Consider the following 10562-nt stretch of genomic DNA (forward strand, 5'->3'; position numbering starts at 1 on the left):
AGGGAGAGCAGCTTCAAGGACTGGAGGAGGCTGATATCACCAAGTTCACATCCGCTCCTGTCCCTGTGAAGAGTGAAGATGATGAAGAGGAGGAACCTCATTTCTCACAGCTTCATCAAAGATACAGTGAACAGATGGAAACAGAAACAGAAGGGGAGGACTGTGGAGGACCAGAACCAGGGAGACATTTACAACCTGAGACACATGACAAGACTGGAGATTCTCCTGAACCTGAGACTGATGACAGTAACGATGATTTAAAGGAGACCAGAGAGTATCAATCAGGTTTAAACACTCTGAAAACTAATCAAGCTTCTGTCAGTGACACAAGATGTATTGCTGTTGAAAAACCATTCAGCTGCTCCGAGTGTGGGAAAAGATTTAGCCGCAAGACGGAGTTGAAGAGACACATGTGCACACATACAGGAGAGAAACCATTCAGCTGCTCAGTTTGTAAGCGATCTTTTACACAAGCTGTAGATTTGCAGAAGCACACGAGAATTCACACCGGAGAGAAACCATTCAGTTGCTCAGTCTGTAATAACTTTTTTACACAGAGTGGGGATTTACAGAGACACATGAGAATCCACACGGGAGAGAAACCATTCAGTTGCTCAGTCTGTAAGAAAGCTTTTACGCAGAGTGGACATTTACAGAGACACATGAGAATCCATACAGGAGAGAAACCATTCAGTTGCTCAGTTTGTACAAAATATTTTACAGAGAGTGGATATTTACAGAAACACATGAGGATTCACACAGGAGAGAAACCTTTCAGCTGCTCAGTCTGTAAGAAGTTTTTTACACAGAGTGGAGATTTACACAGACATATACATACACATATAGGAGAGAAACCTTACAGCTGCTCAATCTGTAATAAATCTTTCACACATAGTGGGTATCTTCATAAACACATGAGGTGCCACACAGGAGAGAAACCTTTCAGCTGCTCCGAGTGTGGTAAAAGATTCCCGCGAAAGGAAACATTAGTTGTTCACATGAGAATCCACACAGGAGAGAAACCATTCAGCTGCCGTGTTTGTGACCAAAAATTCACTTGGCCTCATCAACTCAGAAACCATCAGTGTGTTGGGTGTCAGTCCTCACAGACTCATCACAGTCAAACTGAGGAGAACAGAGAGGCAGAGCCTCCAGCCAGCAGCTCAGCTGAACAGATGGAAACAGAGGCTGATGGAGAGGACTGTGGAGGACCAGAACCAGCTAGGAGCTCAGATCCAGATACACATTTACAACCTGAGACTGATGACAAGACTGGAGAGTCTTCTGAACCTGAGACTGAACACTGATGATGATTGGACAGAGACCAGATAATCTCAGTCATGTTTTTGCTGTGAACTTGTAGCTTCCTGTCAGTTGTTAGCAGTTAGCAGAAGGTTAAACTGTTACCACGGTACCTTTAAACATGAGGATTTATTCACTGTAAGCTGGTAACAAACACACAGTTCTCCAGTTCATGTATTTATAGCATCTGTAAGTCACAATGGAGCTCCATGGTCACAAAATGCAACTGCGAGTCACGGTTTGGAGCCCAATGGATACAAAACACACAAGTTGCACTGGTGCTCCGTGATCACAAAATGGTAGCGGTCTGGGGCTGTGATATAAAAACATGCATTACCTCTCCTGCTTACACGCGAGAGAGAATGACCTAACGGGAAGAGTGTGTGGGGTATCATGTTTGTGAATCTCTGGCTTGTGAAACAAAATGCTGAATCGTGTCTCAGCCCATGGCTTTAAAAAATCCTGTGACAATTTATACACAATGTTCACGACAGTCGCTTTATATATTGCATGGAATAAGCCGTGATTCATCGACTGTATTCAATATATCGCCCACCCCGAACTCCAACGCCACTGATTTTACAATAAACTGAATTAAATATACTATCTTACCAGTATCTGGAGAATGCTGTCATGCTACATCACAGATCCCTCACTGACCACAGAATCCTTCCAACGTCACATATTTGCCTCTTTTTTTCTTTTCTTCACAGGCTGTCCCCTGTAACTTATCTGTGCCTTTTTATTTGATGTAAACCAGTAACATCTGTAATAATAAATCACAATGAAGCAGCAGGTAGTGAAGCAGCAGGTAGTCAGGGCGTGGGAGAGATTAAAATTTTGTAACATAAATATTCAGTCAGAGTGTGTGAGCCAAGGCCATTAAGGTGAAAGCCATCACACTGGAAGAAAGCTGGGCGTTTCCAATAGTCTAATAAGACGGTTCATCAAATTTCATCCCTGCTGGATATTTTACAGGAAACTGTAAGTGATATTATTAGAAAAGCGAAGCGTTTAGGAACAACAGTAACAAAGGGGAAGATCGTGGAAAATCACAGAGCAGGGTCAACGACTGCTGAGGCACGTGGTGCGCAAAAGTCGCCAATGCTTGGCTGGTTCCATAGCTGAAGAGTTTCGAGCTTCCACTGGCGTTCATGTAAGACAAGAACGGTGCGGCAGGAGCTTTCTGGAATTGGTGTCCATGACAATCTTAATGCTTCAGCATACCAAGACATTTTGGACAATGCTATGCTTCCAACTTTGTGGCAACAGTCTGGGGAAGGCCCATTCTACTTCAACATGACTGCGCCCCAGTGCACTAAGCAAGGACTATAAAGACATGGTTTGATGAGTTTGGTGTGGAAGAACAGACCCCTGACCTTAACACCATCAAGCAACTTTAGGATTAACTGGAACGGAGATTGCGAGCCAGGCCTTATCGTCCAACATCAGTGCCTGACCTTATAAATACTCCACAGAACGAATGGGCACAAATTCCCACTGAAACAGAACCTTGTGGAAAACCTTCACAGAAGATTGGAAGCTGTTACAACTGTGAAAGGGGACCAGCTCCATATTAAAGTACATGTATCTGAATACACTGTCATTACAGTCTCTGTTGGTATAATGGTCAGGTGTCTGAATACTTGTGTCTACATGTGTATGCACTAATTGATGAATGAAAGATTAAAAAAAAAAAAAGACAAAAGAAAACCTTCAGCTGCTGATTTTGTGAAAAATATTTCATACGGTGACAGAGCTGAGAATCCACTCAGCGGAGAAACCCTTCAGCTGCTCAGTGTGTGGGAAAACTTTTTAACAACAGATTCATCAGGCAGTCACACGTCACAGGTCAGCAGTGTGTGTTTTTGTAACTCTGGAACAACAGAGAGTTGAAACAGTGCTGGATATGTTTGAAATGAGAACATTAGAGTGTCTATATTTATCTGTTTGCGGCATATTTGCAAGAGAGCAAAATGATTGTCCTCCCAGGCTCACAAAAGGGTGTGTCTGTGACAACCAATCACATCTGTTAAAAGAAAGCATCACACCTAGCAACAGGGTCAACCACACCCCTCAGTAAGATAAAAGTTTCTGTCCCTTCCTTGCTCAGAGTTGCTCTCAGAGCTTTCCTAAATCACTCCTAAGCTAAGACTATGTTCACACATCAAGGAATGTACGTAATCTTCCATTTAATTACTTGAGATTAACAGGAATCACAAGGGTATTTACATCTATTGCTCCAACTCCAGTCCAGTAGGTGGCGGTAATGCGATTGAAAGCTGGTTCGCCAACTGCCATTAAACCTCATTAAGAAAGAAAGAAGATGGCGTCTTTCAGAACCAGGTGTTAGCAGAGTGTCTTTGTTGTGTTTTTAAAGTGCGAACATGTCTAAAGTCCAAATGCTGAGATCGTTAGTGAAGCAGCGACTAACTGCGGCTGCTGAAGAGATATTTGGGCTGTTTGAAAGAACGATAGCAGAGTACGAGGAGGAACTTTGTCGATCAAAAGAGGAGAACGAGCGACAACGGAAACTACTGGACGCTGTTTTCAACCCTCAGCTTCGGTTACACAGAGCAGGTTTGTTCATTGAACATTACAAGTTCATTATTAATAATATAACTGCAGCTTTGTTCAATAAATATTCAGTCTGTCGACGTTTAAAGTCACGTTAGTTTCTCTGGTGTCGTTAGCTTCTGTGATGTCGTTAGCTTCTCTGGTGCCGTTAGCTTCTCTGGTGTCGTTAGCTTCTGTGGTGTCGTTAGCTTCTGTGGTGCTGTTAGCTTCTCTGGTGCCGTTAGCTTCTCTGGTGTCGTTAGCTTCTGTGGTGTCGTTAGCTTCTGTGGTGCCGTTAGCTTCTATGGTGTCGTTAGCTTCTGTGATGTCGTTAGCTTCTCTGGTGCCGTTAGCTTCTCTGGTGTCGTTAGCTTCTGTGGTGTCGTTAGTTTCTGTGATGTCGTTAGCTTCTCTGGTGTCGTTAGCTTCTGTGGTGCCGTTAGCTTCTCTGGTGCCGTTAGCTTCTGTGGTGTCGTTAGCTTCTGTGGTGCTGTTAGCTTCTCTGATGCCGTTAGCTTCTCTGGTGTCGTTAGCTTCTGTGGTGCTGTTAGCTTCTCTGGTGTCGTTAGCTTCTCTGGTGTCGTTAGCTTCTGTGGTGCCGATAGCTTCTCTGGTGTCGTTAGCTTCTGTGGTGTCGTTAGCTTCTGTGGTGTCGGTAGCTTCTCTGGTGTCGTTAGCTTCTCTGGTGTCGTTAGCTTCTGTGGTGTCGTTAGCTTCTGTGGTGCCGTTAGCTTCTCTGGTGTCGTTAGCTTCTGTGGTGTCGTTAGCTTCTGTGGTGCTGTTAGCTTCTGTGGTGTCGTTAGCTTCTGTGGTGTCGTTAGCTTCTCTGGTGCCGTTAGCTTCTCTGGTGCCGTTAGCTTCTGTGGAGCTGTTAGCTTCTGTGGTGCCGTTAGCTTCTCTGGTGCCGTTAGCTTCGGTGGTGCTGTTAGCTTCTGTGGTGCCGTTAGCTTCTCTGGTGCCGTTAGCTTCTCTGGTGCCGTTAGCTTCTCTGGTGTCGTTAGCTTCTCTATCTGTGCCTCAGTTTCCTGTTGTTAGCTGACAGCTGAGGTGTTTTGAGTAGAACTAAGAAGTTTCAGGAAATAGTTAGAAATACTCAAAGTACAAGTATCTCAAATTTGTACTCAAGTGAGTACAGTGATTGAGTAAATATACTGAGCTACTTTCCACCACTGGTGACTGAGTTGAGAAACTGCATGAAGTTAGCTAATGCTGGAAGCTGATGTTACATATCAGGAAGGTGGCTTTCAGTGGTCCACAGCATTATTTATGATCGGTTGTACACTGAGTGAACACTGTGAAGCTGTTTGATGCTCAGAGATCTGTAGAAGTTCAGTAAGGAGTTTTTGAGCTGTGATGTGAATGAACGACAACATTTCTCAGTAACATCTGTGTGTTTCCTGTTTCCTGCAGACGTCCAGCAGCTGTTGGTGGTTAAAGAAGAGGTTCCCCCTGAGCAGCAGGAGTGGAGCTCCAGTGTGGACCAGGAGGACCCAGAGCCTCCACACATTAAAGAGGACCAGGAGGACCCAGAGCCTCCACACATTAAAGAGGACCAGGAGGACCCAGAGCCTCCACTCATTAAAGAGGAACAGGAGGACCCAGAGCCTCCACACATTAAAGAGGACCAGGAGGACCCAGAGCCTCCACACATTAAAGAGGAACAGGAGTTCACATCCACTCCTGTCCCTGTGAAGAGTGAAGATGATAAAGAGAAACCTCAGTCCTCACAGCTTCATCAAAGACACACTGAACAGATGGAAACTGGAGCTGATGGAGAGGACTGTGGAAGACCAGAACCAGCCAGGAACTCAGATCCAGATACACATTTACAACCTGAGACTGATGACAGTGATGATTGGACAGAGACCAGAGAACCTCAGTCAGGTTTAACCTTTCTCAATGATAATAAAGTCCCTGTCAGTGACTTGACATGTAGTATTGACGAGAGACCATTCAGCTGCTCTGTGTGTGGGAAAAGATTTGGCCGCATGACAGATGTTAAGAGACACATGACGACGCATACGGGAGAAAAACCATTCAGCTGCTCTGAGTGTGGGAAAAAATTTACCACCAAGGCAGATTTGAAGAGACACATGAGCACTCACACAGGAGAGAAACCATTCAGCTGCTCAGTTTGTCAGAAATCTTTTTCACAGAGTGGACATTTGCAGAAACACATGACAGTCCACACAGGAGAGAAACCATTTTGCTGCTCTGAGTGTGGTAAAAAGTACCCTCGCAAGGAATACTTAGTTCATCACATGAGAACCCACACAGGAGAGAAACCTTTCAGCTGCACTGTTTGTCACCAAAGATTCACTTGGCATTACCAGCTCAAACACCATCAGAGTGTCTGTTCTCACTCCTCACAGCGTCAGAACAGAGAGGCAGACCCTCCAGCCAGCAGCTCAGGTGAACAGATGGACACAGACTCTGATGGAGAGGACTGTGGAGGACCAGAACAAGCCAGGAACTCAGATCCAGATACACATTTACAACCTGAGACTAATGACGACACTGGAGAGTCTACCTAACCTGAGACTGGTCACTGATGATAACTGGAAAGAGACCAGAGAACCTCGATCAGGTTTAAACTCCCTAAAAAAATATGATGACGTCCCAACTGACATGTGGCATTAAATATTAACCAAAAATAAATGAGATTTTCTGAGTGTGGTAAAAGATTCGTCTGCTACAGTCTTTAGAGACATGAGGATTCACACAGAGAGAAACCATTTTGTTGCTCAGTTTGTGGGAAAAGTTTTTAACAACAGATTCACCAGGCAGTCACACGTCAAAGGTCAGCAGTGTGTGTTTTTGACAGCAGCTGCAGTAAAGCTGCTAGTTCAGATGAAACTTTACTAAATCATTCCTAAGCTAAGACTCCTTCCTAAAAGTTTTTAGTCTAAGTTAGGAGGTCTCTTAGAGCACTCTCAGAATGTTTGGGAATACGGCCCCTGGAGTTTTATTTTGAAGTTCAGCAACTCAACTGCCCCTGAAGCTGTATTATTTACTGAGGCTAACTTCACTCTGTTTGAACAAGATGGCGTCTAGCAGTAGTAGTGGAGCATTTAAAACATCACCAGTATCTGCGTTACAAGTTGAAATGGGGGAGATGCCTCTACGAATGAGAAGGGTCAAGCTTTTGTTGCCATATTGGGTTAATTCTCAAGGGGAGAGTAGATCACACCTACAAAATCCATTCTACATGATTGTTGGGAGCATCAAGGAGCATCGTGAAGCATCCTACTGGACTATGTTCACACATCAAGGAATGTACGTGAGCTTCCATTTAATTACTTGAGAGAAACAGGAATCACAAGGGTATTTGCATCTATTGCTCCAACTCCAGTCCAAGAGGTGGCGGTAATGCGATTGAAAGCTGGTTCGCCAACTGCCATTAAACCTCATTAAGAAAGAAAAAAGATGGCGTCCAGCAGAAACAAGTGTTAGCAGAGTGTCTTTGTTGTGTTTTTGAAGTGTGAACATGTCTAAAGTCCAAATGCTGAGATCGTTGTTGAAGCAGCGACTAACTGCGGCTGCTGAAGAGATATTTGGGCTGTTTGAAAGAACGATAGCAGAGTACGAGGAGGAACTTTGTCGATCAAAAGAGGAGAACGAGCGACAACGGAAACTCCTCGACGCTGTTTTCAACCCTCAGCTTCGGTTACACAGAGCAGGTTTGTTCATTAAACATTACAAGTTCATTATTAATGATATAACTGCAGCTTTGTTCAATAAATATTCATTCTGTCGACAATTTAAAGCCACGTTAGCTTCTCTGGTACCATTAGCTTCTGTGGTGTCGTTAGCGTCTCTCGTGCCGTTAGCTTCTCTGCCCGTGTGAATTCTAGCCTGAGTTTCCTGTTGTTAGCTGACAGCTGAGGTGTCATGAGAGAAGTATAAAGTGTCAGGAAATAGAAATACTCAAAGTACAAGTAGTGATTGAGTAAATATACTGAGCTACTTTCCACCACTGGTGACTGAGTTGAGAAACTGCATGAAGTTAGCTAATGCTGGAAGCTGATGTTACATATCAGGAAGGTGGCTTTCAGTGGTCCACAGCATTATTTATGATCGGTTGTTCTGGGGCTATATGTTATATCTGGGATTATATAACAACATCATTACTGGCACTTCATTTACACTGAGTGAACACTGTGAAGCTGTTTGATGCTCAGAGATCTGTAGAAGTTCAGTAAGGAGTTTTTGAGCTGTGATGTGAATGAACGACAACATTTCTCAGTAACATCTGTGTGTTTCCTGTTTCCTGCAGACGTCCAGCAGCTGTTGGTGGTTAAAGAAGAGGTTCCCCCTGAGCAGCAGGAGTGGGGCTCCAGTGTGGACCAGGAGGACCCAGAGCCTCCACACATGAAAGAGGACCAGGAGGACCCAGAGCCTCCACACATTAAAGAGGACCAGGAGGAACTCTGGTTCAGTCAGGAGGGAGAGCAGCTTCAAGGGCTGGAGGAGGATGATATCATCAAGTCAATATCCACTCCTGTCCCTGTGAAGAGTGAAGATGATGAAGAGAAACCTCAGTCCTCACAGCTTCATCAAAGACACACTGAACAGATGGAAACTGGAGCTGATGGAGAGGACTGTGGAGGACCAGAACCAGCCAGGAACTCAGATCCAGATACACATTTTCAACCTGAGACTGATGACAGTGATGATTGGACAGAGACCAGAGAACCTCAGTCAGGTTTAAACTTTCTCAATGATGATAAAGTCCGTGTCTGTGACTTGACATGTAGTATTGACGAGAGACCTAGCTGCTCTGTATGTGGGAAAAGATTTGGCCGCATGACAGTTGTTAAGAGACACATGAGGACACATACAGGAGAAAAACCATTTAGCTGCTCTGAGTGTGGGAAAAGATTCAACACCAATTCACATCTGAAGAGACACATGAGAACTCACACAGGAGAGAAACCATTCAGCTGCTCAGTTTGTAGGAAATCTTTTTCACAGAGTGGACAGTTACAGAGACACATGACAGTCCACACAGGAGAGAAACCATTTTGCTGCTCTGAGTGTGGTAAAAAGTACCCTTGCAAGAAATACTTAGTTCAGCACATGAGAACCCACACAGGAGAGAAACCTTTTAGCTGCACTGTTTGTCACCAAAGATTCACTTGGTCTTACCAGCTCAAACACCATTAGAATGATAGACACAGATGTTGATAGAGAGGTATGTGGAGGACCAGAACCAGCCAGGAGCTCAGATCCACATACACATTTACAACCAAAATAAATGAGATTTCAAATGTAGCTCCTGCCATCTGGTCGCGCTTTTTACGTCACTACAACAACATTTGGCTGGCACACGAACAGACACAGTGACTGAAATAATAGCAATAATAGTAAAAATCGGACAAGAATAATCCCATGATGACATTCTTTAAAACGCGAGTTTTAATCATTTATCATCTTGTGTGTGTTTTTCAGAGTAAACCTGTAATTCCAGTAGCACTTCTGTACTTTTATTTTGAAGCTCAGGAGAGTCGCTCCGGAGGCTGTATTCTTCACTGTGGCCGACTGAGCATGCTTCTCAGAATCAAGGATCCTTCCCTGGTAGGATGAGTCCTTCCAGGGAAGGATCCTCCAGAGGCAAGGCAAGAGTCCTTCCTAACATTTGGTGAACACACATTAACAGGCGAACAAGTGTCCCCAGGTGCGCATCATTAACCCTCAGCAGACTGAGGGGGATTCAGTTACTGTTATCATTTTGGTACTTTCTAATGTTTTGAAGTTTGAACAAATAAAAGCAGTATTTCCAAGTTGTGACTTTTAAGGAGAATATTTTTCTGGATTATACTTAAAAAACATGCGTTCATAATGACGGTCAAGTAGCCTGATGTGGTGGCAAATAATAATGACAGAGCAATCAATACAGTTCAATAGCACATTTATTATGTATACAGTGATGTTACAATAGTTGGAACAAGCAGGTTGGAGGAACTGAGCAACAGAGACAGATGGCCTGGAGAGAGGACAGAGAGAAGCCCCAGAGAAGTCTCTGCCTGTGTTTCTTCGAGCCCAGTTCGACCCCCTATCTCATATGTTCAGTGAGGACCTGACTTCCTAATAAGGCAACATTCAGTGGCCGAGTCAAGCACCACATTCCACACATTCCATCTGTCCCTGACTGCCAAGCCCTGAGGCAATATTAACCCAATAAGGAGTGACTGAATGGGAATATAACAATGTCGTAGATACTAATGTGAATAGTATAATCAACGTAATATTATGTATGATGTACGTATGTATCATATGTATTATAAATCACTACACTGACCTGGAGGCCTCTTTTGGGCCTTCTGCTGACCCGCCTGTTACCTTAAGCATAACTATCATCCATTTCCATCAGTGATCGAGGCTAAAGGCTGGAACACAACAAAATGCCTTCACAGTATTGATAAAGTGTCTCGGTCAGAGAGAGGTGGCAACACTGAAACAATACTTAGCAGATCTATCTATCTCCCAAAGGATTAAATGATGAGGTATCATATCATGCTATAAGGGATTTGGGGATCTTGTCAGGTTTTGGAGTTGGAGAACCTTTACAAACACGATGAACCCAGAGGTGTAAAGCACGATGGAGAGATGAGCCACATCAGTCCAGCAGAGGGTTAATGCTTTTCTTTTCCCCTTCCTCTGGAGCCAGCTTTCAATGTGTGTGTGTGTGTATGTGTGTGGGT

General features: G+C 44.0%; 1 protein-coding gene across 1 annotated transcript; it reads left to right on the forward strand.

The window, feature by feature from the left end:
* The first annotated feature begins 1501 nt into the window (after positions 1 to 1501).
* LOC117245918 (uncharacterized) lies at positions 1502 to 9641 on the forward strand. The gene is made up of 4 exons (XM_078164746.1): positions 1502 to 1514; positions 5269 to 6382; positions 7339 to 7538; positions 8135 to 9641. The coding sequence occupies exons 1-4, from the start codon at positions 1502 to 1504 to the stop codon at positions 9022 to 9024; spliced, it is 2217 nt and encodes a 738-aa protein (XP_078020872.1). The 3' UTR covers positions 9025 to 9641.
* Positions 9642 to 10562: the final 921 nt, after the last annotated feature.

This window comes from Epinephelus lanceolatus, chromosome 22 (genome assembly GCF_041903045.1).
Source record: "Epinephelus lanceolatus isolate andai-2023 chromosome 22, ASM4190304v1, whole genome shotgun sequence".
In the NCBI taxonomy this organism is placed as follows: domain Eukaryota; kingdom Metazoa; phylum Chordata; class Actinopteri; order Perciformes; family Serranidae; genus Epinephelus; species Epinephelus lanceolatus.

Excerpts from the sequence above, each read along its gene's own strand:
- LOC117245918 (XM_078164746.1), top strand. Across the intron at positions 6,383-7,338 it reads ACTAATGACGACACTGGAGA|TGTGAACATGTCTAAAGTCC; the intron begins GTCTACCTAACC and ends GTGTTTTTGAAG. Across the intron at positions 7,539-8,134 it reads GCTTCGGTTACACAGAGCAG|ACGTCCAGCAGCTGTTGGTG; the intron begins GTTTGTTCATTA and ends TGTTTCCTGCAG.